Source organism: Pantherophis guttatus, chromosome 9 (genome assembly GCF_059756535.1).
Source record: "Pantherophis guttatus breed Tessera chromosome 9, ASM5975653v1, whole genome shotgun sequence".
Classification (NCBI taxonomy): domain Eukaryota; kingdom Metazoa; phylum Chordata; class Lepidosauria; order Squamata; family Colubridae; genus Pantherophis; species Pantherophis guttatus.
The window spans coordinates 31,677,363-31,703,812 of record NC_142071.1 but is presented as its reverse complement, the minus strand read 5'-3'; the positions used below and the strand labels follow the sequence as shown (position 1 = coordinate 31,703,812).

At 48.6% G+C, this 26,450-nt stretch overlaps 1 protein-coding gene across 9 annotated transcripts in view; it reads left to right on the top strand.

The window, feature by feature from the left end:
• CADM1 (cell adhesion molecule 1) overlaps window positions 1-26,450 on the top strand; it is a 204,096-nt gene that overhangs the window by 160,136 nt on the left and 17,510 nt on the right. For 3 of the 9 annotated variants that reach the window (XM_087875987.1, XM_087875989.1, XM_034425224.2), the window contains exons 6-9: window positions 6,545-6,644; window positions 9,138-9,310; window positions 13,621-13,695; window positions 23,053-23,085. In XM_087875987.1, coding sequence (XP_087732113.1) covers window positions 6,545-6,644; window positions 9,138-9,310; window positions 13,621-13,695; window positions 23,053-23,085 — 381 coding nt within the window. The remainder of the gene's footprint in view (window positions 1-6,544; window positions 6,645-9,137; window positions 9,311-13,620; window positions 13,696-23,052; window positions 23,086-26,450) is intronic. The other 6 variants (XM_087875991.1, XM_087875988.1, XM_034425227.2 and 3 more) reach the window with 3 other exon arrangements.

Here is a 26,450-nt window from a genome sequence, read left to right as displayed (position 1 = left end):
GGTGCGTCTGTCTGCATCGGTTGACATCCACAGTTGAGGAGGTGATGGTGTGCAAATTCACTTCTAAATACAGAAATGGAGCCTTGAAGCAGATGAAGACATCATTAAGGTCTTGTGCTAAAGAAGCGAAGAGGAGGGAGGGGCTGCCTTCCTGCCTGTGCTTGATGTGCCGGGGTCTCCCCTGTGTTTCCCCTCCTTGGGTGAAGCCATGTTGAGGGGGAGGCAGCGGAGCCTTAAAGCCAGAGGAGGAGAAACGCAGAAGAGAGTCATAATTAATAAAATCCAGATATTTGTAATGCCTGCTTGTATGCTTATGAAAACATACACCCAGGGAAACTGCTGTAACCTCTGTTTGTTGTTTATACCAAGAGAATACCCGGTGCCCAATTATGTCTAACAAAGAAAGGAAGATGCCAACCGATGTAGGCACCTCGTGTTTCTATTAATCTGCCTGCTTCTGGTGAGTGCAGATATTAATTGCACCAGTATGCAGTGAAGTGATTAACTTCAATATAATTTATCATCTGGAGATTTCTGAACATAAATAAATGAGCTGTTTTGTTCGGCGAGGTGTTGACCCTTTCAGAATATCTGATTTAAAGGGGGTCCTATATTAATTGTAGCGTTATTGTAAATATGAAAGGCCCCCAATCAGCTGACTGTACCCTTATTTGATTTTCTGGCGCATTAGCCTCTCTTGTTTGTGACATTTCCCAGTTGGGTGCTCGTTTGCGAGCTCATTAATAAGCCTTTCTCAGAGGGATTTGGTGGAAAGCGAAGAGCGAAGGTAGGAGCAGCGCAGGGCTCCCACGCCCGGCAAGGGGGCAAGGGTGGGGGGAGAGAGACACCCGATCCTGAGCCAAAAGGCCTGAGATCTTAGAGCAGAGGTCTTCAAACTTGGCAGCTTTAAGACTTGTGGACTTCAACTCCCGCTGGAGAATTCTGGGAGTTGAAGTCCACAAGTCTTAAAGCTGCCAAGTTTGAAGGCCTCTGTCTTAGAGGGACTAAAAAGCCATGTTAATTGGAATAAAATGGGTGGGGGGTGTCGTTCCCCTACCATCCTTGATACCAAAAAGGGACCACGCCTTGTTCCTTGAGGGTGTCTCATCCTCTGATCTGAAGGCTTTCTCTTCCTTGCACGGAGGCAAATTGTGAGTGCAAGTTGCGATTGGTGGTAAATGCCGAAGGACTTGCAGTCTTTAACCAGCTAATTTAACAAGAAGTCAGCAGGGTTTTTTTCCAAGAACAAGGAAGCGAATGCATTTTGAAGGTTATTTAGCAAATCCAGGCCTAATCTCCAGACTGAAATATCTATTACTTTGTAAAGGGAATAAGGGAATCGGTACAGATTTGTGCCTGGGAGTGAAGATGATTCAATTTTTATCTGAATACTCTGAATAATGCCGAACTATTTGGTTTGTTTTTCTGTCTTCCTTGACTTTCACTGCTCCCCAGCATCCTTCAGGGGATGACGGGCTCAAGTCTGCCCCAAAGCATTTCTGTGCCTGAAGTGGCTCTAATGTCCCTTCCCCATCATTGACCCATTTGGTCTGGTTGAGGTCCAGCTGCTCTGCTTGTTCTCCTGCCCTGCTTGGATTGCTTCTCTGGCCCACCATTTCCTGCCTCATCTCTTCCATGATTTGCACCTCTGGGGCTGCCACCCATGAGGGCCGGAAGTGCCATGGCTGATGCAAGGGTTGTGGCCTAGGAGTTCAGTGGCTTCTGCCGTCAAGATAGGAGGGAAGGGTTAGTCAAGCTTCGGTTTCACAAGTAGCGGGAACAGCCAAATGTCTTCTTCAGCCTGATTTATCATTGCTAAGTGACTGTGTATCATAACTTCTGAGTGTTGCAGAGAAGAAACTATTGGACACAGTGTCTAGATGCAAACCAGCTGCCTTTGGAGCCCAGAAAGGTAGGTTTGCTGAATTTCCAAGAGGTCACTGCGACATAAATGCAGTCTTCTCCCTGATTTCAGAGGACGTGTATTGACCTTCTGTGTGCAATGTCACTTGCAAAACATGCCATCCATTCATAAAAGTGTACTTGGCCTTGGATGGTCTCCCAAAATGTTTCCAGTTGTGGGGGCATCTCATTTGGGGTTATTCTGTTTCCTGATGAAGGTGTGTCATTTCCATCCCTCTGAAAAACAGCCGTCTTGTTCTCAGACCATGACAAGAGAAATAGGTTAATTCATTGAAGACGAGCTGGAAAGTGAGGTCAAGTGATTGTCTGAGTGTTCCAGAATGTAATCATTCTCTACATTGTGGGAAGCTGATTTTCTAGATGGGGAGAGATTTTGTAGTTATTGGGCTTGTTCCATGTCCCAACTACAAGGGAGCCCACATGAGCAAAGCTCCCTTAGGAGCACCCCAGTCCCAGTGGAAGAGGCAGCATTGTGCATTTGATCAGAAACTACTAGAGGTCCAAAGACATGGGATCATACTCCTTCTGAGTAGGTCAATGTTTATTCTTCCAAGCCCTGTTGAAATATACCTAAGAATACTGAGGGGCTCTTAGGACCTCTGTCTGTTAAACTTTGAGCAAACCTGGAGAATTGGGATGCGCCAGGCAGCTGGAAAAAAGCCAGTGCAACCCCCTCTTCAAGAAAGAAAGAAAACCCTGTAATTATCAACCAGTGAACTTAACATCAATACCCAGAAAGATGCTAGCGCAAATAATAAAGCAGGCCATTTGTAAGCATCTTGAAGATAATGCCATTATTGCTGAGAGTCAGCAAGGCTTTGTGAAAAACAGGTCATGTGAGACAAATCTTGTCTCCTTCTTTGACAAGGGAGCTACTTTATTGGAAAAAGGGGAAGGCAGTGGGATAATCTACCTCGATATCAGCAAAGTTTCCACATGACATTCTCATTGACAAGCTGCTAAAGTCTGATTTGGATGGCACAGCGGTAATATGGATCCCTCCCTGCCTGGCTAAATGCGATCAGGGAGCCAAGGACCGGAGGACGTGGCCTGCCAGGAAGGCTGAAGGCACTTGAGAGATGTTCAGTCTGGAGAAGAGAGGTCTCAGGGGTGTCCTCAGGGTGCAGATCCGCAGAAGGGAAGAGAGGGAGGAATTATTTTTCGTTGTTACAAAAATAAGGCCAGAAATAACGAGTGCAAATTACAGCTACCTGGGTTTCATTTAACTATCATGAAAATATTCTTGTCAGTAAGATCTGTGCAATAATTGAACTGTCTATCCGCGGAGCTTTTGGGTTCTCCATCTCTGGAGGCTTTTCAGGAGAGGTTGGACGTCACAGATGGTTGACTTGATTTTCTTACATGTTGCAGAAGATTTGGACCAGAGGATCCTTGAAATCTTTCCTAACACCGCAATTCTTTTATTCTATGACATGCATTATTAAAACTGATTTTCTCTTGTGAAAAGATGGTACTGATGCTCAGTTTTGCTTGCTGTCGCCTCCACTTTCGGTGCTTTTCACGAAACCTTTTTTTTTTTTTTTTTTTTACAGCTCTGTGGTCAGCCTTTCTTTCATGCTGGGAGATTCTTCAGTTTCTGATTTCTTTTCATGCTAAGAATTCTCTTATTCCAGGAGGATGAGGAGGATGGCTTAATCTTTACTACCTCTGGTCCATGTCCTTAAAGAAAACAAAAACCTTTCATTTTGTTGCTATTGATCCCACATTTTCGTAAAAAAAAAAAAAACCCTTTCAGGGACAGGATGTCTTGTTTCCTCCCCACCCCCACCCCCACCCCACCCCGGATGCTTCCCTTCCTGCTCTTCCTATTATGTAGAATGCGTGTGGTTTTAATCTCAAAATCAAAACTATTGATTTATTAGGTTTACTAAATTCATACTTGCTGTTATCCACAGACGCCGAGTGGTTAATGATAGCCCAATATCAGTCAACAGTACAATAATACTACTATTTAAATTGTATTTTTGCTCTTCATTTTTCATTATTAATTGCATCTTGACCCATTTTCCTGTTAATAAGCTATGCCAAACTATTACTATTCCCATTAGTTCTGTCTGCAGTGGCTCTTCTCCCCTTATTTCATCCTCGTGAGTCTGTTAAAATGGCTTTATCCAGTGTTTCCTTTTCCCACTTTCAAAGTCCCCTTGTTTCTAGATACTCAGTGTGCAACAATAATCATGCCTCTCTGTTTTATTTTATTTTTTTCTTTTCTCCTTTGCTAGTTACCTTTCTGCTTTTCATGTACGGTTTAAGATCCTGTTCCTCTCCTCCTGGTGCCTTTCGTTTCTGCTTCTCCCTGGTTTCCTCGTCAGTCTTTCTTGTTTTGGGGAGGGGGGGGGGCGAAGAGAACTGATTGCTCATTAAACCAGCGTGGATCCCCCACTCTTTTCTTTTCTTATCCGTGAAACTCTGTCCTAGCTGATTTTTATTTAATTGATTCCCTTCATTTTTCCCCACAAATGTCAAAAGAGTCACTCACTCCAATTTGCTTCCTTCCTCTTTCAGTTTTGGAGTTTTCTTAAAAATTGACTTTCTTTCTCAATCCAAGTGTATCAAAGCCTACTTTTCTTGAATCGAACACAACGAGGAGATCCTGGGGTATTTCAGCACTCATCCTGGCTTCCCCTTCTTTCCAAGACCTTCTTTTGTGTGGGACTTGCAATGGTGGCCAGTGGGGGAAAATTGGGGGAGGGGCGGGGGGCTGACGGGGACTTCAGAATTTCAGACTTGGGTTATGTTATGATGAGAGGTCCAGATACTTTCCTCATCTCTCATTCTGACCTGGAGATTGTTGTACAGCTTTGTGTAGTTGCATCAGTGGAGTCCAACTCTTGCCCTCCAATAGTGTCCAAAGAGCAGCCCCCTCCTTCCTTCTGGAAAAGCTGTGGGTTGTGTTGCATTGGTGCATGTGCCTTGAGAGTCTGCTTTGCATTACAGTTGTGATACTTTTTTTACTTATCTATCTTAAACGATACCGTCAATTCCATAATTGCGTTTTCAAATTATAACCACTGACCGGGGGGGAGGGGAGGGCTGTGTGAGTCTGTTACAGAGAAAATGAGTTTTGTGGCATGAGATGTTGATGCGTTAATAAACTTGTGACTCTTTTAAGGTGTAGCACGTTCTCTCCTCTCCTCTAGCTTTTTTCAATCTTGTTGTGTGTCATACTATAGAATTTGCAAACTGTGATGCCTAAGACACCTTATTAAGCTATTTTCTTATAGGATAATTGGAAACCTTACACTTGGTTATAACTCAGTCGTGGTGTTGACTGTTATTTACAGTGTTCCTTGTATCGTCCTCTCATTATGAGGACTGAGTTGAAGACTCCCTATCTGATCAATTAAGGGCCAGGGTCTACTCCAATTCTCTGCCTCTAGGTTTTGCAAAGGGATCCAACTTCACTGACACTCTCGCCGGGACAGAAAATGTGATTGCTAAAAGTGTTTTGCATTTAATTGTGAATGTCTTGTGTTTGTCTTTTAATCCGTACATGTCTATTCCTAACCTGGCTTCTATCCCAGGATTCGTAGGGGGAAAAAAAATAACCAGAATCTAACATGTTTCTTTATTATTGGCCATTCCTAAAATTACCACAGGCGCTGCTGATTCAGTGTGTCTGGTGCGAACAACCAAATCCACACATGAAGAGTTCAATTAGCTACTTTATTGCTCATGACTATAACACAGGAATCTTCCCTGACTGTTGGTTTGTACCTGGGCCACTCTAGATAAGGTTCAATGGCGTTCAAGGGGAGTCAGTTACCCTTTTGTGCCTACACAAGGATTCCAGACTTATTCCCTGCTTGACTCCTCCTACTGGTTTGGCCAGTCTGTCTCCCCCAAAATATCCATGGCAAGGAAGAGATGGTCTTGCTCTGAAGGTGTCCTGGTGACGTTGGGTATTGCGTCTGTGCGGTGGTTGTGGTTTAGGGCAACCTTCTCCATAACTTCTCTTCTCCTGCAGGGTCTTTCCAAAGGGTTCCCAGATTCTCTCCCTGGGTGTGAAATGCTTTCATCCCCTTGCGGCTTTTGGGGGCATTTGAGAATTTCTTGGCTCTTGCAGAAACCAGTGCGTGGCTCAGCCTACACCTTCTCGTCAAATGCTCCCACAAGAGCCCAGCCTATTAATTTGCCACCGCACAAAGGATCGCCAGCCCATAAAATATGATGCATGATAAAAGGTATCAATTCTGAACACCGCAAATCTGCCTTTTCACCACAGCGTGAAGGCAAATGAGTTTCCTTTAGCTCGAATGAGTTCAGAGATAAACTTCAATTTAACAAAATTTCTTTTTGCAAGAACCAGGGGGAGCCGCTGCCTTGGCGTGCAGGTTTCTTATCAACATGTTAGGTTTGGAGCTTATTAGTCAACTTAATTTGGGGAAACGCCAGGATAATTTACAGATCTAAAGGTCCAACTGCCGGGGAAGCCCTTGACCGTTTTCTTCTGCAGGACCGGTCTTTTTAAAGAATTAACCAAATGAGCCATTTGCTCGGTGTCTTTTTGTAATGGGGTGACTCATTCATTCATTCGTTCATTCATTCTTATTTTTTTTCCTCTCTTTTTCATTGTCTGTGTTGTGTCTTTGATGTGCAGATAAGCCCGAAGTACAAGTTTTGCAGAATTCTCCTCCGCAGCCGCTCACAAGGGAAGGAGACCTGCTCGAACTCCTCTGCCAAGTCAAAGGGAAACCAGAGTAAGTGAGGCTCTCACGTGGGGTTGGCTTGCTGCGAGAGAGCAGGGCCTCTCTTGAGTTGCTGTGTGGCAAAACCTCCTTTCTGGCTTGCCACCCTGTGGCGGCTCTCCCCTTCTTGAACCCCTGCGTCTCTCGGCACCTTCTCTATCCTGCTCTTCGTCCTGGTCTTTGTGGCCATCAGGCAGTGGAGGCACCAAGATGGCCTCTGCGGAAGCCGCTGCCATCAACCATCCTGCTTGAAGCAATTGGTGGCCTTCAGTCATTCTAGAGCACAGAAGTTGTCTCCATGGCGGCCTTCAGTCATTCTAGAGCAGAAACCGTGTCTCCATGGTGGCCTTCAGTCATTCTAGAGCAGAGAAGGTGTCTCCATGGCGGCCTTCAGTCATTCTAGAGCAGAGAAGGTGTCTCCATGGCGGCCTTCAGTCATTCTAGAGCAGAGAAGGTGTCTCCATGGCGGCCTTCAGTCATTCTAGAGCAGAGAAGGTGTCTCCATGGCGGTCTTCAGTCATTCTAGAGCAGAGAAGGTGACTGCATGGCAGCCTTCAGTCATTCTAGAGCAGAAACTGTGTCTCCACTGCGACCTTCAGTCATTCTAGAGCAGAGAAGGTGACTGCATGGCAGCCTCCATTCATTCTAGAGCAGAGGTGAATATATGTTTCCAGAAAGAGAAGATGTCATCAGAAAACCCTGGACGTCTGCTGGGCCGCGGATGTGAACTAAGTAGAAGGACTGGGAGAGGCCTCCTAGTTGAGCATGGTAGGGATGGAATTATAGGAGAGAAAGATCCCTTCTCACCCAGGCTAAGTACTTCATATTTGTCAGGTTTTCATTTCCCTAAGCCCCCAAATCCCTAAATGGAAGGTGCTAATAAGCTGTTGCAAAAATTGAAGCATTATACCAGTTTTTTCGGCAGCTTTTTATATCCAGGCTCTTAAGAGCCATTTCTGAGCAGGAGTCTGGTGAAATCTTTTTGCAGAGCATTAGTGCAGAAGAAACGACAAATATTTCAAGCAAGGAAAGGGTTCTTTGGAGGCTGGGTTTTACTTACTATGAATTCTTTACAACTCACAGCTTTTGCATCCGAGCCTTCCTTTTTCAGTCTCCCAAAGGAATTAACCAGAACCAGAGATAACTCTAATCCAGCGTTTCTTGCCCTTTGCACCGTTAAGATGTCTGGACTCGAAGGCCCCACATCTCAAAGGTGCCAAGGTTAAGAAACTCACTGCTCTAATCGATACGTTCCTGGTTGGGCCAACTCAGTTAGCATGCGCGCGCGCGCACACACACACCCCAGTTGATCCACTGTTTCCCACCCTGCCTTCCAATCTAAAGCTGACACACAGCTATTCTGTTCAGTGAGGCTCTCTTGCAAGGAAAGGTGCATTGGACAGAAGAGACACATTTCGCTAGGTAAAGTCTTTCGGCTTCGTCTCTCTTTCTTTCTTTCTTCTTCTTCTTTTTTTTAATTTCCCCCGCCTGTTGGCTTGGCTTGGTTGCATGTTTCTGGGTTTTGCTTTTGAGTGTTGTATTTTTGCGGTGTTGTCTTTCCTGTTCTCTGTGATATATTCTAATTTATTCATTGTGTGGAACCCATCACACATTGTGGCTTAACATTAATGTTTACTCTTCCTATGAAGGAATGAGAGAGAAACAGATTGCTATCTTGGCAATTACATTCCAGGTGCCCAGAGTAATTCAGAAAGCCATAAGATTTACCACTGATTTATGTAGTGGTTGGGTTATGTCTGACTTGAAAGAAAATGCTCAGCTTCTGGCTTGGACAGATCAGGGATGGGGAAATCATTTCAACCCCCCCACCCCACCCCACCCCCACCTTCGCCCAAGGATGCTTTTCTGTTTATGATTAGCTGATTCCTCCGTGTGGAGACAGTTTTCACCACCCAGCTCTCTCTCTCTCTCTTCTCTCTCTCTCTTCCCTCTCTCTCTCTCTCCCTCCCTTTCCTCTCTCTCTCTCTCTCTCTTTCTTTCTTTCTCTCTCCCCCTCTCTCTCTTCTCTCTCTCTCTGTCTCTCTCTTCCCTCCCTCTCTCTCTCCCTTTCCTTTCCCTCTCTTTTCTCTCTCTCTCTCTCTCTTTCTTTCTCTCTCTCTCTTCCCTCCCTCCCTCTCTTCCCCTCCCCTCCCCTCTCTCTTTCTTTCTTTCTTTCTTTCTGTCTCTCTTCCCTCCCTCCCTTTCTTCCCCTCTTTCTTTCTTTCTTTCTTTCTTTCTTTCTTTCTTTCTTTCTTTCTTTCCTTCCTTCCTTCCTTCCTTCCTTCCTTCCTTCCTTCCTTCCTTCCTTCCTTCCCTCCCTCCCTCCCTCCCTCCCTCCCTCCTTTCTTTCTTTCTTTCTTTCTTTCTTTCTTTCTTTCTTTCTTTCTTTCTTTCTTTCTTTCTCAGACAGACTCATTGGGGCTGGAGTTTATGTTCACAGGGATGGGGGAGCCGCGTGGCCCGGGAAGCTCTTTCACGATGTTCTTCTTTGGGTCTTCTTCTCAGGCCTGTTGATGTGACGTGGTTAAGAGTCGACGATGAGATGCCCCAGCACGTTTTGGTGTCAGGGTCAAACCTCCACATTGACAGCCTAAACAAAAGCGATAACGGCACATACCGTTGTGAGGCTTCCAACCAAGTGGGGACGGCCTATTCTGATTACACGCTTTATGTATACGGTACGTGAGACCAGCACGTCTTTCTTCCAGATGCCTTGATGCCGAATTGCTCTCGAGGTCTTTGGGGAGGGGGCATGGTGTCGGCAAATAAGCCGCCTTTGGCTGGGGTCAGCTGCCTTCCTTGGACCCAGGCCCAGCATGAGCACATTGTGTTGAAAGCGTAACTGGAACGAAGCCGGTTAGCTTCTTCCTTGTTCCTTCCTTCCTTCCTTCCTTGCTTCCTTCCTCCGCCTGACTCCGGGGTCACCTTCTCCTTGCACCGAGTAGACCAGTCCTGCCCTTACGGTTTTGCTAGTGGGAGGAGCCGTCCCAAACAAAGGAGAAAAAAGGCTTGGGCTGGAGGTGGGAAACACTCCCGTCTGGCAGGACAAGTTCAGCCATGTCTCCAAACTTATTTTATTGAAGTTGTGTAAACTGTGAAGGAAACCGAGAAGGGGGGGGGAGGGGAGGATTTTTGTTTTAATGTTTGAACCACAACTCCTCAGGTCACCAGCTGAGAATGCCACCGAGGCACAATCTAGGGGAACACAGCCCCATTCTGTCAATCTTTCGCAACCAAAACCTCTCTGAAAACTGCTCTATGCCGCTCGGCTATTTCCTTTCCTTTGACCAGGCCTTCACGCTGGGCATCAACAGCCATAAACTCGGGCCCCCGAGCAGAACCCTGGATCTGCTTGCAAATGGGTTCAACCCTGTCGAGAGTCTGGTGGGTTGAAGGAAGGCCACGACAGCCAGCCTCTCGGTGACAGAGAGGGCACATTGACTCCGAAGCCCGCAAATGAAAGCAGGCCCTGCAGCCCCGAATGGCAGCGGCTCTTGTCGGAAGTCCCGTTCAGTGAAATATCACAATGGAAACTCAGGGAATTAGTTGACCGAGCCAGCTCAGCAGGAAATGTGAAAGCTTAGGTAATTGAGTGGAGGCATTACAAGCATCCTTCCTCTTCCCCCCTTTGAACTCTTCCCTCCCCACGCCTGCTCTGGCCCCCAGTGGTACTCCCTGCAAGAATTCATCTTTGTAGTGATTCATACGGAAGCTTCCTCTGTGCTCCAAGCCAAGGAGCCAAGTTGTTCCTCTTGCGGGCCAGTAGAAAGCTTCCATCAGTCAACCCATAGCAAGGCCTTCCCCTCCCAGACCATTAATGGTCCACCATTAATTACTGCCTTTAATCAGAATAAGCGTGTGTGTGTATAGAAAATGGGTGAGAAACGTAGACTCACCATTATAGAGAGAGACGTTATCTGATTGCAGGTGTGGACAGGTAGACATCTTCGCTAGTGGTGCCAAGTTTTGGAAAGCTGAGAGCATTTTGGTGTAGTCAGCCCTCTGGTTTCTCTGAGGAACTTTTACATTCTAAAAAAACACACACACCTCTTCTTCCTGTATGACTGAGCTTCCAGGTGTTCTCTAACTTTCCCAATGAAACAAAGGACCTTGGATGATCCAGGATCAGTGTTCAGGAGTAGACCCTGGTTGGGCCAGGAAGATCAAGAAGAAGGACAGGTTAGATGAGACACTCTCCTTACAGGGTTGGGCCCCCTCTTCTTTTAAGACCCAAATAGAATCATCATCATTCCTGCCCAAATTGATACCTCTCACGGGACCTGACCAGGTGCTGTCCTTCCTGTGGTTCCTCTGGAAAAACAAAGCAATCCCAATGGCAGAGCAGTTGTTGAATCCCAGAGGAATTGGTAACCGAATGAAGCCATGCTTAAATTTCCAGATCAGTCTCCTGGCCTGCTCTCCTGCATCTAAAACACGATAGACCAGCGCTGGTCTCCCTTGGCTAGAAGTCAAATGTGGATTCCAAACCCAAATCTCTTGCTTGGCTTAGTTTTTAGGAGAACCCTTCCTGGTTGAGGGTCAGCTGGGCAGAAGGTGACATGCCTGGCATATCTGAATGATGATCGGCATCTCTACTCTCTCCAAACAATGACGGGTCAGGTCAGCCACTCCAAACTGGTGCTTTTCACATGGGCTGGAAGTTGAGTTCTCTAGAGTTTTCAGCCAACTTGGCTGCTGTTGGCCAACTTTGTTCTTGCGTGGAGAAGTCAGAGATCCTGGACCTCAAGACATCTCAGTACCTTTTCCCTTTGATCTCCTTCTATGCTTGATCAGCTGTCTAGAATAAATATATTTCACTGCCTTTTGAGTAGGAAAATGGTGTTTCTCAAAACACCTTTTCCTGGAGGAGATCATAAAAGGATCCTCCTTTGCAAATAATCTCGCAAGAGGATATGATTTCCTTGATGATCTCCTGTATCAAACCATGGATCACAATGGTCCCAAGCAACAGAAAGGCAGCAGAGAATCTTGTTTACCAAACAAGGATGATCCCTGCCAGTTGCCTAAGAGAGATAACAAGCTACTGTTGTGTTTGCCTCTTGGACTCATACCCAGGGGGTAAATTTTCCTGGCCTCCTTTCCATTCTGGAAAATTGTGGCCTTCTTCATCACGGAAGAGACAGAGAGTCTGGTCCTGGTGCACATATCCCAGTGAAATCAATAGCAGAACTGCCGTTTCCAAACTCATCCTCAACCATAAACCATCCAGATGCTGTTTATATGGAAAGCAGCTGTGACCTGGAGCAGCAGCCTGACTTTGGAGACCACCATCTTGCTGCAGATGAATGCGGCCACCTTGTAAAACGAGTCTTGGCACATTTGTGTGGGAGCTGATTTAGGGACATAGAAGAAATAGATGAAAATGGGGCCTCTGTTTTGATCCAAGATCAAACTCAAGAGGGCCACCTGTGTTGTGTGCTGCTGCTGGGTGTCCCAGAGGCTTTGGAGGCTGATTGCTGGAGTCAGATCAAGCAGGGCAGCCTCTCTGAAACTGGACTCCAGGAACAAAGCCACGGCCTTCCCAGATGGTCCAGTCCTTTAATTTGGTGCCCAAAAGGCCTCCAAAGGGATCTCGAGAGGGTTGGGCAGCCAAACGCCGCTTCCTCAACAGCCCTGCATCCCGGCTACATCTACGCCCTCCTGAAGAAGTTGTGCCAAGCGCACAATAAAGGTGAAATGCATAATTCAAGTTTGGATTTATTAATTAGAAAATCCGAGAGCTCTCTTGAAGATAAAAGAGCAGTAGATGTGTCGGTGATGAGAAGTTTGACATGCTTAAGATAAAACTTGAAATCAAAAGCCTCCGAACCGTTTCAAGCTCCATTACTGACGATTCGTTCCCAAGTTCAAAGTCGGGTGTTGTGCTTAACACATTCAGTTTGATCATTTGGGCAGCGAAATGTGGCACTTCCTCTCCCCACCCCCCCACCCCAGTGTCTTCTCTCCCTCTCCTCCCTTCTGTCCTCCATCCAGAGGAACTCGGTAGGCAGTCAAGAGGCCGCCACTTCTTTGCAAACGTTGGGTGCCCTTAGGAGAGATCGTGGCTGGCATTTACAGGCCAACCACCTTCTAGACCCAAGGGCCTTTTCTTCCCTTCCCTTTTGTGGTCCGAAAGCAAAAGGGGAGAATCCCCCTTTATTTCCACCCACTGGAGGGTGAAATGTACTAACCAGAAGAAAAATGCCCGAATCCTGGGCTGGGTATGAATATTTATAAGTCCCAAAGACATTGACTTTATGTTAAAAGAAATCTCACTAAAATCTTCCATGCATCCAACTTGATATTTAGTCGTGACATTCTCGTTCCCTTTTGTATTTATTACTGGCTTAGAAGTAGTTTTATATCCTGCTGGGATGGCTTGATGGAGGGGGGAATAATGAAGTTAACTGCTCTGGAGAAAGCAGAGAGGAAGAGGGGCAGGCTTATTTGGTGTTGATATTTGCTCTGCTAAACATAGCGGGCGAATGGGGGGGGACTCTGCCCGCACCCGCTCGCCTGGCCCCTCTTTTGCAGATGTCAAAGCACCAACCGAAGAAACCAAAAAACTAAATGGTGCAAACAGCCCTCCTTCCTGTGGGGAGCATGCAAGCTCAGTGGGGTCTTTCTCTGGTGGGTCCTGGAGGAGGGCCATTCCATGCGGTCTTGCATCTGTAACTAATTTTTGTGTTCCATCTCCTCTCCATCTCCCCTCCCCCCCCACCCCCAATCTCCCTATCCCGGGTGGGAGGGGCGGGGAGTGGGGAGGGCTGTTGGATCTCACCCACCCCAACCAAGCAAGAGCTGCATCGTCCGTCACCCTCTGGCCACCATCAGTGACGGCAGGACCAAGCCAAGCTGCTAACCGCCATCCTTTCGTTCGGCTTCTTTGTTGATTTGTTGATCATTTTTGTGTTCTGCTCATTTCTTTTTAATTTGCTTTTTTTTTTCTGTTTTCTTTTTCTTTGTTTATGTGTTTTTTTTTATCTAGATCTTCCCACAACTCTCCCTCCTCCCACCACCACACTTTCCACCATCATCACCATCACCACCAACATCGCCGCAGGTATAGTACCTTCCCCGGCCCTACGGGTCGAAGCCTCCAGGTGTTGCTGTGCTTTCCCTAAGGAGGGGACCGGGGGAGGGGCGTGTGGAGGGGAGGGGCTGCAAAAGAGAGAGGAGAAGGCTTCTTTCCAATTCCGTTTATTCCTGAGTTATTTTGGTGTTGTTTGGTTTTTTCCCCCCTCGCCTGGGTAATGGGTTTGGGAAGTTGGCAAGCTGGCAAGGGGCTCTTTAGCATCTGCATCATCCTCCGCAACAGAGGCAAACGTGGCTGGAATCTTTAGGGTACTGTAGTCCGTAAGTGGATGTGACCAACTTTGGCTCAACCTGAGTTCTGCTTTTCTTTCTTTAAAATACAGAGACCTGGTTCTCCTTTTCAGCTCTGGTCCGCAGGCATCACTCTTCATAAAGACAATTAATTTGACTTTTGGTTTCCATGCAACTACCTCAGCCCCTGCAGCTGCCAGCCCCGTTGCACCCAAGATGGCTGCTGTGCCACCCTTTCGCTCAGCACCTTGAAGCCCCACCCTGACCCTTCCCAGGCATCATCCTGAGCCACCCTTTGGCCGCCACGCACCTGCCTTTCCCAGGGAAATTGCCTCCGCTCCAGCTGATCACCTGAGAGTAGCCATATCCCACCTCCCTCGACCTATCCCATCCCCCCCCTCCGGCTCTTCTGTTGCAGGGGTTTCTCTTCTTCTTCTTCTTCCCTCTTGGGCTCCTGGGCAGAAGTGGACTTGTGGATCGAGTCCAGCACGGGAGGCGAGATTGTGCTCTTCTCACTTCAGAAGCAGCCCGCGTGACTTCCACCTTGCTTCACCTGGCAGTCTTTGGCCTTCTGTCTATCTGTCACGATGCTCTCATCCCTCTCCTAGAACACACACGCTCTGCTTTCTCTGAGGACACTCAGAAATGTTGGGTCTACTGAAATAACAAAACCTTTCCTCTCCTCTCCATGTGCCTTAACCCTCATTTTTTCTTGTGTTGACCGTCACGTATTTTGCCTCATTACAATTTTCTCCTTCCAGACTCTTAAGAAAGCCGGTACCTTGAGTCCTTGTTTGTGTGGCTTATTTATTTCCACAGTTGTATAGTCGTAGGGTCTCGCCTACTCTGTGGGTTGCTCAGTGGTGTCGATTCCAGGTGACCTTTCACCCCCTCCAAGGAGCAGATCAAAGGCAAGCGGGGCGGAGGGGGCATAAAGTCAGCATTCCTCTCGTCATGCTCACATCTGACCATATGAAAGAGCTTCATTAATTTGAATTAATGCTGTGTGCCTTTTGGTGTCTTGGGGTGCTAATTTGATGACTGGGAGAACTTGCAAGTGTGAGAATTCCTGCAGCCTCAGTGTGCTCTTCCTGAAAGCAACCCAAGGAAACTGCCTTCGGTTGGGTCACAGTGTCCCGCCGTGTGCTGGTCGCTCTCCTTCCCAGCTCATTGCTCTTAATTGTGCTCCCTGAGCTGCAGAAGGAGACGGGCCCTTTTTCATTCCCGTTGATCATCCGTGAGACCGTCAGGCGTTTGGACTGACTCCTGAAAGCAAAATCTGGGAGGTTTCAGAAAATAATGTATGTGGGTCGGAGTTGGCTAGTAAATCAGGGGTGCTAATCTCAAAGTCAGAGGCTTTAGAAAGGGAAGATGGGATTAGGAATAGTTGACCTTGGTGGAGAAGGATTCAGCTGCTCACCAAGAGAAGAAGTCCAGCCTCAGCAGAGCAAGGGGTTTGACTCAAGACCAGCTCTGGCCTCTTGGGCCAGGTGGGGTTGGGGAGGACATGGGCTGGGCAGCCCCTGCCTCTTTTTCTCTTACTCAGTATTTTGTTGAACTACCTTCGGCCGGACTCTCTACTCCCCTGAAGCCTGTGGTGTCCCCCCAGTCACAGCTCTACAGTCCCAGAGCAGAGCCCTGACCTGGTTGTCCCAGGATCTGAGGAGTCCTTCCAGCTGTGGTGTCCTCAACCAGAGCATGTGCTCCGAAGGGCTCATTTGGGGGGATTCAAGATCTATGGTAGAAGGATCTACAGACACCAACAAAAATACTCTTTTCCAAATGGGCCGTAGGGCACCTTCCTCTGTTTCTAAGATGAGAGATATCCCCTTTTTTCCCTGCTCAATTTGCTTCTCCTCACCTGAGAGCCCTCCTCTCTGCCAAGACGTTCCTTTCACTACCTTTTCCCCTCTGACTTTCTGTGTGTGATGAAGATACGCTTTCCCTCCCATCTCTTAAGCTCGATTCCTCCTGAGCTGGTATGTCGCTTAATTTTGTTGCCAGATTGCTGCTGACAGACGCTAATCTTCTTTGTAGAGGGTTTGTGCATCTTCCTTCTCCTCGTTTCCCTGTTTCTCTTCCTGCTGTGTGTCACCTGCAGCCACAGAGACGAGACAAATAGGCCCTTTTGTGTTGCCTGAATGGGGCATCTTTCCTATCTGTGGAATCCAGTCTCCTCTTACAGGTTCCCCTGGGCTTTGCGTGTTTGTGTGGGCGCCCAAGGGTTTGGCTATCAAGGGGGAAGAAAGGATTAATTCAGTGAGTTTAAGCTAATTGATTCGGCATAAATTTGTCCTTGGTGGAAAGCACTATTCCTGAATCCAGAAGCCTGTTTTCCTCTTTAGGAGATGCCTCCTCTAGATAGCATGGAAGAGGCCTTCCTCCCGTAGGAAGAAGGATGAGATGCTTTTCTAGAAGACTGGGCTGGACCTCTGCAGCAGGGATCTCCAACCTTGGCAACCTTAAGACTTGTGGACTTCAACTCCCAGGATTCCTCAGCCAGCAAAGTTGCCCGGGTGGGAGACTCCTGCTCTGCGGAAGGTGCATTCATGCCTTTCCCAAGATCTGCTCCTGGCTCCAGTTCTGCTCGACAGCTCAGGTTTCCTTTCCCCACTTGGAAGACTCCAGAAGAGCCAAGAAGCCAGTGGGAGGATCTGGCGGAAGAAGCCAGAGGGTGGTGGGCCACCCTTTGCGCTCCTCTGAGTAGACCTATTGGAAGAGCCTGCAGTGTGAAAGGCAGGGAAATGCAAACCAACCTTCTTGATTTGGAATTGATAATTGAATACTGCTCTTCACGGACAAAAGAGCATGAGATGGTTGCACCTCCCAGTTATGGTTGCAGGAATCTCGTTGTCTGGAGTCCTTAGTGCTCTCTGACCTTTGTTTCCTTGCCATTGTTTCATTACCCAACTAGGTAACAACCTCAGTGCTAGAAGGAGTGGGGTTTGCTCTCTGTTGATATATCATAGCTTGCCCTGTCGGTGTTGGTGGGGCTGTTCTTGCGGGTTCCTTGATTAGGTTGTTAAGGAACCACCAAGAACACTCCCACCAACCGACAGGGCAAGCTATTTATATATTAAAAGCAAGCAAATCCCACTTTTACAACTGATGATGTTACCTAATAGGGTCATAAAACGTCTGCAAAACAACCCAGCTCAGAGGGCACCAAAGACATTACAGTTCAACCCTGAGCTAGAAAGACTGTCTTCTGTTGGTAGTTGGTCATGGAATTCCCTTTTAAACACTCACCCACCCATTCCCCTTCCCCCCAAAAATCTGTCCCAAAAGGCCCCTTAGTCTTCAGCCCGTACGGCTCCCATCTCAAGGATTTGTCCATCTTCTTCCTTCCTCCTTTCAGCCCCAAAACGCTCTTGTTGCAACTCACCATCTGGTGCCGAGGTGCAGTTAAGCTGAGATTGCCACTCGAGCAATTTTGTCAAATCCCCTCTTTTGACGGATAGGATCTCGCCACGTTGCTGTGTCTTAGTAGACAAGCTGTGTATGTATTTATCTTATCCGGAAGCCTTGATATCGCCCGCCTGGAATTTAACTTAGGCTCTCTCTCTCTCTCCCTTCAAACAGAGGAAAGGTGAGGGGACCCAATGCTGACCTCCTCCTTTTTGTCTGCCAGGGAGTGGGTGGCCTGCTTAAATTTGCTTGGGTGTATTATCTCCTGTCAAATGGCTACAGAAATGAATTTCTGTGGCACTCGGAGCCACCCATTAGCCTTAAAAGCCTCCACAGGCAAACACCGGTGATTAAGTGCCAGCATAAAACTCCGGGAGTCTATTTTCTTCTCCTGTGCTAAAGGTTTGCATAACGGAAACCATTCTCCAAATGAAATTAGCATAATTACCCACATTTTATGCAGGACTCGCTAGGAAGAACGCTTGCCTAAAAGCCTTGCAGGTCCGCTGCCGCTCTTACCTTCCCGTGCAGCCCCCTCCCCTTTATGCACAAGGTGTATTGTCTAAAGACCCAAGTAGGAACTCTCATGCATTCATCCCAGTAAGGCTGAACCTTGGATTTTCTCTGGCGCTTCATATGGATCCGGTCTGCTGCAGGAGGGATCTTAGGGATTTCCCTTTCAATCCATAGGCTCCCAATTGTCCAGGTGATCATCCCAAAGGGGCAAACAACCCTGCGAATTGACTTAACAACGGGCAAAATGCGATCAAAGCATTGGATAGAGGTCACTTAACAACCACAGTGAAAGTTCCGGTCCCAGTTGCGGTCGTAAACCAAGGACTACCTTTTAATGTCCTGGATTTCCTCAGGAAGTGACCTCTTTTTTAGGACTTTGGAAATAACCAAATGTCAACCAGTCCCCCCCTCTCTCCCCCCCCCCCTTGGATAAGGCGCATCACGTCCTCTTCTCTGAGAGTGTTGTTATTGCGTGGTGCACAATGGAGCGAAGTCGCCAGCACCGTTTCACAGATTGCGGGAAAAAGATTTAGTTCTCACCAGTTATTTATTCTCTTCTTTGGCTGCTTGTGCCTCTGGTAAAATGTCAAGTTAATTTAGCGTGGTCCCTGCGATTGCCTGACCTTTCCAGCCTCTCTGCAACCACATTAAAAGGGAGGAGCTGCCCTCCCTCCCTCCCAAAGCGGCGAAGTTTCTGCCGCTGAGCTTGGCTGGCGCCCAGGAAGGACATCTTGTCTTCTTGCGTTGAGACGTGTGCAGGTTTTGCGTCCAGCCTGAAATCAAGTGTTGCATCTGAGAAGGGCTGCCAAAAGTTTGGGTCAGCCATAGCTCATCAGAAGCAAAACCCAGAATGTTTTAGTCGTTCCGGTTTTGGCTGGAATGAAATCTGGAGGGATTTGGTGGGAGAACTTTGGTAAAACTGGAACAGGCCCTTCCTTCTCTCCCTTGCACAGTCCATGCCCTGCCCTCTGGATCTTCCCAGCCCTTCTCTGCCTCCCGTCTTCTTCTCCAAGGAAGCCCTGGGAGCTGCTCCCAGCCTCCTCCTGCCCAGAAGGACTCAGCTTGGTCCACCTCCATCTTCTCTATATATGGACCCCACATCCAAACCACACATTTCAGTGCCTACACAGACCACCCCAAGCCCAGGGATTCCATGCTGACCACAACTCCTTGCTTTGCATCCCAGGAGGCCTGACTTGCCTTTTGCTGTTCTCCTAGATGCTCCCGTGTAGCTAAGAAGGCTCTCCACCTTCAGGGGCCTCCAATGCTCCGTCAGCAAAAGGGAACCCACCTGGATCCCCTTGGGAAGCCCTGCTTAGCGCAGCAAATGCAAATTGCCCTGATATTCCCCCCCTGATTGAGGGGGGAAAACAAAGAGCTGAGCAAGGCTTCATTGCACGGGTGCTTATGCAGGAGACCTTTGATTAAACCGCTCTTCGGAGGTGTGTTTCTTGCTGATGCAAGACTCTTTCCATTTTGCCAGGGAAGGAAGCCTGGGAGGAGAGCAGAGAAGGGTGAAGCATTAAATCGCAGCCCCCTGTGCGCTGCCGTGCTTCAAAGAATAACAACAATAATTTGCTCCACAAAATTTCTAAACGGATCCTGATTATTTTTACAAAACATCCAGTCTCAAGGGGGTTGTGCAAACCGACCACTCTCTCGACGGACTCCTGTGACTTGTCTTGCAGCTCTGCTGGTCTCCATCCCTCTTCTTCTTCCTCTCTCCAGTTCTTGTGTGGCTCTGCCTGTTCACGTTCTGGTGTGAACTGAGCCATTCTTGAGTTTCCCTGAAATGTAATCCAGAACGAAGGCAACATAACAAATGCAGGTTTCCAACCACTCTTTACAATCACAGGAACGTAGTTCCATCCTGTTCTGCTTCTAAGAAACTTGGGCGGGCTCCAGATTTTCCATCTTGGGTGCTGCCCAATTTGAAACAAAAATACGGTATATTGCAGTCTTGGATCTGAAATCCAGTAAGATAAATAAAACTTAATACATTGTGAATTATTCAATAATGTTCATATGTAAGCCGAGTTATCTCTGCCGAAAGTCATTTTGTTCTGTCACGGTGATCTTCCTGTGGCATTGAGCCCCAGATCTTGAGAAGGAAACTTGGCTCCGTGTCTGGAGTCTGCCCCCATCCCCCTCAGCCTGGGCCTTTTCTGGGATCGGGCCGATGCCTCGTCCTGGGGCTGGTGGGGGAAAACAGGGGTGGGCAACTGAAGGCCAGGCAGTTTTTCAAGGCCGACTCCTTTTATCCGATTTCTAGACGCCAGGCTTTGCCTGTGCAAACTTTTAGGGCATTTATTAAAAAATGTGTCCTTGGGTTTTCATTTTCATTTTAAAAATCCATTCTGCGAGAGACTGTGGACTAATTTTATGGATTAGTTTTTAAACCCTCAGTCTGTCACATTCAGTGAACAATTTTAAGTTGGAGAGAAGCCATCTGAATAGATCAAACTCTGCCGCAAAGCAGGTTCAGCTCCACCGTTTCCCATGAATATTGCTAAGCTGTCTCGGGGCGTGTGGGGAGGGGGGATGGCGGGGGGGGAGGGCTTGTTAGTGATTTCCTCTTCACAACCTAGTTAAAAAAAATGATCTGAAAGGCCTGGACCCTTTTCCCACTTCGGTGTTGCGTAGTTGGATGGAGAAGGTAGAAACCCACCTGCCCCCTTAGGTGGAGTCCCAGCAATTACTCTGGAATTGGGTTTTGAACTGTTTCCTGGTGCTCTTTCCAAAGACTGAAATGGGTGCTGGGTTTTGCACTTCAGAAGGAGCGGGTGGGTGGGTGTGTTGCTGGAAAGTGCCTTATGCGGGTTTCTCCCTCAGCGCCTCCACCTCTTTCGCCAGGGAAAGGCAGCATTGAAGTAGGAAGGCTGTAGCAGAGGCTGCCTTGCCCGGAGAGGCCGGGGGCCCTTTTATCAACTCCGCTGCTCGCTGTGGCTCATCCACCCCCCCGTCCATCTAATCGCAACTTTGCCATTCCAGCTGCAGCCAACATGATGTTGTTTGACTTGGAATATTTGTTCGCCTTAACCGCTTGAAACTTTTGTGTTCCATTTTTGTTTGTTTGTCTCCTGCTCTGTCCCTGGACGGGAAAAGCGAGCTGCACTGTGGGCGCGGAACCAGGCTCCTTAACCGATCCTCTTTTTCCAGCGCACGGACGGGGGTCCTGATTCCTGCAGGGTTTGGCGCCTCCTGCAGCCACCCAGGAGGGCACAGGGGGTTCCTTACGGAGACGCCACCAAATGGCAGAAGAGAAAGGCCCAGCTCAGGCTGACTCAGCTGGGCCAAGCCCTCCGTCTTGTCCCCACCCCACACCTGCACACGAGCTTCCGGGTGCCCTTCCTAGGAAGGCCTTCTTGGGCAGGCCATGGTGGTAACAGAGGGCCAACCTCCTCAAGCTTTCTGTGTTGCTTGCACTGCCCTGGGGTAGTTTTGATGCTCTGCCTTGGCTGGAGCTCCCCGTGTCAGAACATCTCCTGATGTCCTTCAAAAGGCGTCTGTGAAGGAAGGGGGTCTCAGACCACTTGTAGGTGAATTGCAGTCACCCCACTTTGGGCCAGATGCCTCTTGCAGCCGTGCAGGAGAGGTGGTTTTCTGTCAATGTAAAACATATTAGAAGGTTCCATCTGTAAGTATGATGCCGCCTGGCCCTGCCCCACCAGCACTGGGGTAGTACAGGTATTCCTTTATTTTGTCCTGGCCCCTGCTCTGGGGAGCCCAGCCCTGGCTGCAAGAGGAAAGGAGCCCGGACTTTCAGCCAAGTGGGAAGGTCGACTGTGCCCTTGCTTTCCAAAGTGGGAGGTCGTTTGTAGTAGGCTCAGTTGTGTGTTGCAGTGCTTTGCACAAAGGCGTCCTTTTGCCATTTCAACATTGCCTCTGCTGGCACGAGAAAGCCTCTGGGGGGGTCCCTCAGCGGGTCCTTGGGTCTGCACCAGGGAATTAGGATTGTGTCGGGTGACAATGTCACCCAACAGAGCCGCATCGAGAGAGCGGAGATGCTGCTGAAGACCCCCGTGGTGGTCTCCGCTGCCGAAACAGTCCATGCCGGGTCCGGCTTCTGCTGTGATGCTTTAGGACCTGGGTGTCAGAGAGCAGAAGGATGGGCTGTCCGGTCAACATGGCAGGCCAAGGCAGCACTACCTCCGGCATAAAACTTTGAGGTTGAGCAAAGTCCAGTCAATCTTTGGGGTTGCTCCTCTGAGCCCCAAAAGAGATACAGGCCTATCCGGAGGGTGGGTATCGGGGGGGAGGGGGGGCTGGTCCCTGGAGAACAAAGCCCCTGCGAAGGGCTGTATTGTGATCTTGACACCCCAAGAGACACTCACAATTATCTGATCCCCTTCCGCCTGGCTCTCAGAGATGTCTTCCGCTCACCCACACCCACCCTGGGGGAACAATGTGTGTGTATGTTGGTGTCCAAACGGACTTGTCATTTTTAACAAGCAGACACAGCCTTCTGGCCCTGCTCCGTTTGGCCAACCACAGCAATGGGGAAACGGCGAAACGCTGGAGAGCGGAGGGGGTGGTTTTCGCAGAGCCCCTCTCTTCTCCCTCTGCCAAGATGGCGCCCGCTCGTTCTGCTGTCTCCCTCCATCATCTCTGCATGGTTTGCTGGAGGCAAAGCTCCTCTCCCGCCACAGCAATGGCAAGAAGGCAGCGGTGGGTGCCTTCCCGCCCTTCCTGCGCCTGGGGAAGGGGACGGAGGCCGTAGACCCTCCAGCAGTCACGCACAGAGGGAGGCCCCACCCGCAGAGGCAATGTTTGAATGTACGAAGCCTTCAGAGGACTCCCACCCCCACCTCTCCTGTCTCAATCTGGAGCTGCTTTCGGCTTCCCTGGGGGGAGCAGGGGTCTCTTCAGCTTTGCATGCACCCCGCCAGAAAGCAGTGCCGATGCCAACCTCTGGATGCCAGGCAGCCCAGGGGTCTTTCCCCTCCCCCTCCCCCTCTAGGCTCCCGGCTTAAAAGCGCAAGGCATGACTCTTAAAACAGTGCAACTCACTTCAAATGCTTTGGCCTTTCATTTTATGATTGCTTGTCACGCAATGTTCTTGGAAAGCTTGCTCTCATATATGATCTGTTCCATTTTTTTTCCATTTCCCTTTTTTGCATGCTGTACCTCCTGTTTCTTCCCTTCCTCCAAACTCTGTTCCCGTGTGTAGACACAACGGCGGCGACAGAACCGGCAGCTCACGGTTGGTATTGCATTCCTGTTTTCTCTTTTCGCTGGGCTGAGCTAAGGGGGCAAGGCAAGCCTGGGAGAAAAAGGAGGGCGAGGAGCGGGGAGGGGCCGAGAGGAAATTGGGGCAGGGGAAAACCACCTTTCCAGAAGGGCCGGTCTCAGAACCTCTCCTGGCTTTTAAGGCCTGAAAGGGGCCCCCAGTTTGGCCCCTTCTGCGTGCATTTAATTGCATTCCACACAACCACTTCCCCACATCTGCAGAAGCATCAGGATAGATCAGAGCAGAAAAGGGACCAGGTCCCCACTTCTACGTTTAATACCCTCTCTGCATGTCTCGGGGATTTCCTGAAGTGGGCCAGAGAAGCGTGAAACTTTCATATCCCCAAGACAGAGGCACAGCCTGAATCTTTCAGCAGAGGAGGCTGCCTCACACGTGTTGCCATCCCTGGTTCAGGACCGATGAGTAAGGCAGGCTCTCTCTCGCCTCTTTCCGAAGTTGCCACACTGATCCTTGGACAGCTTCCTCCCCCGAGTGTCAAGGTTCCAAGTGGGATGACTGTTGGGGTCTTGGCCAGAGTGGAAAAAAATATTGGAGAAATGACTTTAATTCATTAAGTTGACGGTGCTTCAGTTGAAACAGTCCTCCCGATATTTATGGCTTAAAATGCTCCCCTTCTGTCTTAAGAGACACTGAGCTTGGCAGCTCATTAGAATAACTGTCGGGAAGAATAAAAGAGAGCATTGGTTGTTTATGTACAGGTTAAGAATCCTGATCAGACGCGGTAGAGTTTGTGCCTCAGCTGGTCCAGCAGAATTTCATTGCTGACTTCATCAGAAGCTGCCTTTATGCAGGTGGCTCGTCAGAGGAGGGCTGCTGTACTCCTCTAAGTAGTACATTTGCAGTACAGTAGTAGCACAAGATTAGAGATCTTGAAAATTAGCCTCGTTCTGTAGCAAAGCTCTGCTCTGCTTCTAAATGATGGCTCGTCCCCAATTTTATTTTACCAGGAAAGATACGTGTTCCGTGCATCTTGATCATTCAGTTGAAAGATTGAAAACTCATGAAGATTGCCAGGAGTCTTAAGCAGTCTTTTCCAATTAGCTGACCTTGCTCTGTGTTGGGAAACTGCCAGATAGGCTGAAAGGAGAGGTCAAGCGAGGACCTAGCTTGGAGTCCTTGCACAGGCACAAGCAGCATCAGCTTGACTTCCCCCCAAGATTCATGAAGCCTTATCTCGCCCTTCCCAGGGGAAGACAAGCAGTCTAGTGAGATCCTTGTAATGTAGGTTAGGCTAGACAATGAAGCTAATGATTTTCCTTATTCACGGGTGGTTGTTTGCATCAGACAGTTTGAGTGGAAATCCAGTAAAGTAGCCAATTATCTACTGTTGGACCAAAGTTTTTCAAGGTTTATCAGCAGAAAACAAAATTCCATAAGAGTCTGCAACTGTCTCTTGTGACCATCTCGGTATTATGGAGAAAGTGGGATGTTTCATTGCCTATTCCTTTTTGGAGTTATTGTAGCTTGCCCAATGCTGCTTCTTCCAGAGAAAGCCATTATTTCTTGAAGGGTTGCCATTATGTACAGCAGCACAAATTGTGCGATGTGATTGCCTCTCATTTGACGGTGCCTCACAATGTGAGCCACAGTGAGGTCCAGAATAGTTGAATAGTTTGCTTCCATCGTCAAAAGAGGAGACTTCCAACTTTGGTTTTTCAGCAACGGCAGAAGAATATTTCAGGTAAAGTTAAAAGAGAATAAAACAAAGCAAGTTAGAGAAGCACTGGCCTGAGAAATCTCAGTATTGGGATTTTCAGTCTGTGTCATGAATCATTCTGGATAGTAAGGTAGGCGGCATATAAATAGATGGATCCATAACAACCAAGGTTGGTGTGGTAGCTCAGCGGTTAAGATTCTGGGTTTGTCAGCTGGAAAGCCAGCAGCCCAGATTAGAGACCTGAGCGCCATACAACGGGATGAGCTCCCATCCTCGCCCCATCCTGCCAACCTAGCAGTTCGAAAGCACGCAAATGCGAGTAGATAAATAGGTACCACTTCGGTGGGAAGGTCACAGCGCTCTGTGATATCATGCTGGCCACATGACTGCAGAAATGTCTTCAGTGCTGTTATTTATCTTTTTCGAAAGCCTCTTTGGGAGACTTCGATCCTGAGAAGCAAATCAGGATCAGATCCAAGGAAAAGGAGCAGAAAAGATTGCCTTTGTTTTGAGGTAGAGTCAGTTGTTTCCCAGTATCATTGGCCATCGTTCCATCACTCTCCAGTTTGCAAATTTACTTACCTTGCACTTTCTGCCTTAAAAAATGGGAGGGGGATTCCTTGAGACCCTCTTTAGCAAGGTGGCTCTTCCCCCCCCCACACACAGCTCCTCGCCGTCTCCTTCCAAGCTTGCATTGCCAGAGTGTGTCTGAAGTTGATCGGGTGTTTCTCGTGTGTGTTGGCCATTCTGTTCTGACCAGTGTCCAAATAAGCATCAGCATGTCTGTGGATGGGGAGAAATGCATGATGGGCATGGACCTCCCGTGGAACCCAGGGAGCTCCGGCCAAAGCAGCCCAGGTTAGAGGACGGTCCCAGAAGGCACCTGTTTCCAGAGTGTCTGGAAGGGAGCAAGCTGCTTGGCCCTGTCCCTTCCTCCTTCCCTCCCTCGCACCCTCCCTCCCTCCCTCTTTGGGGAACCTGTCCCAGAGAAGAGATGAGTTTGTAGAGTGCATGCAAGACTGCAGCCCCCCACTCCCACCCCCAGACCTTCTCTCACCACACGGGGCTGACCCACAGCAATGCATGGCAAGTTTAAAGCACGGAAACTTAACTCTTTCCTCTACCTAATGCCAGGAATTCCAAGCTTCCAGATTTCTGTATGTGTCTCTGCCCTTTCCCGGCTGCCTTCCTTGCCCCAGAACTCTGGTCCAAACATGCTCCGGACTCAGCTGCCCTTCCGAACTCTCCTCTCCTCTCCACTCAACTCTCCCTCATCTTTTCAGATGCCTTTTTGGACAAATTCACTCCCCCAGATCACTTGGAACAAGGAGACCAAGGCTTGTTTTTCCAGCCGCTTCCCAGGACATACTTTGTATTCCTGGACAGGCCCAGTGGCACTTTCTCCCTCTGGAATGCTTTTCTTCTCTCTGCACACGGTGCTCATGTGCCCTTTATCCTCAGCCACCCCTCGGTGCCTGCCTGAGAACTGGAGAGCCCTTTCAAAGCCCAATCTGCATTTCAATGATACCAATGTTGACAAAGAGAGGAAATAGACCCGGAGCTCTCCAGAGCTCCCTGTGGCGAGGCCAGGTGTAACCCCCCCAGGCAGGCAGCCTCTCTGCAGCCCCCTCCCCGCAATAAAAGTGGAGAAACCCTCTTA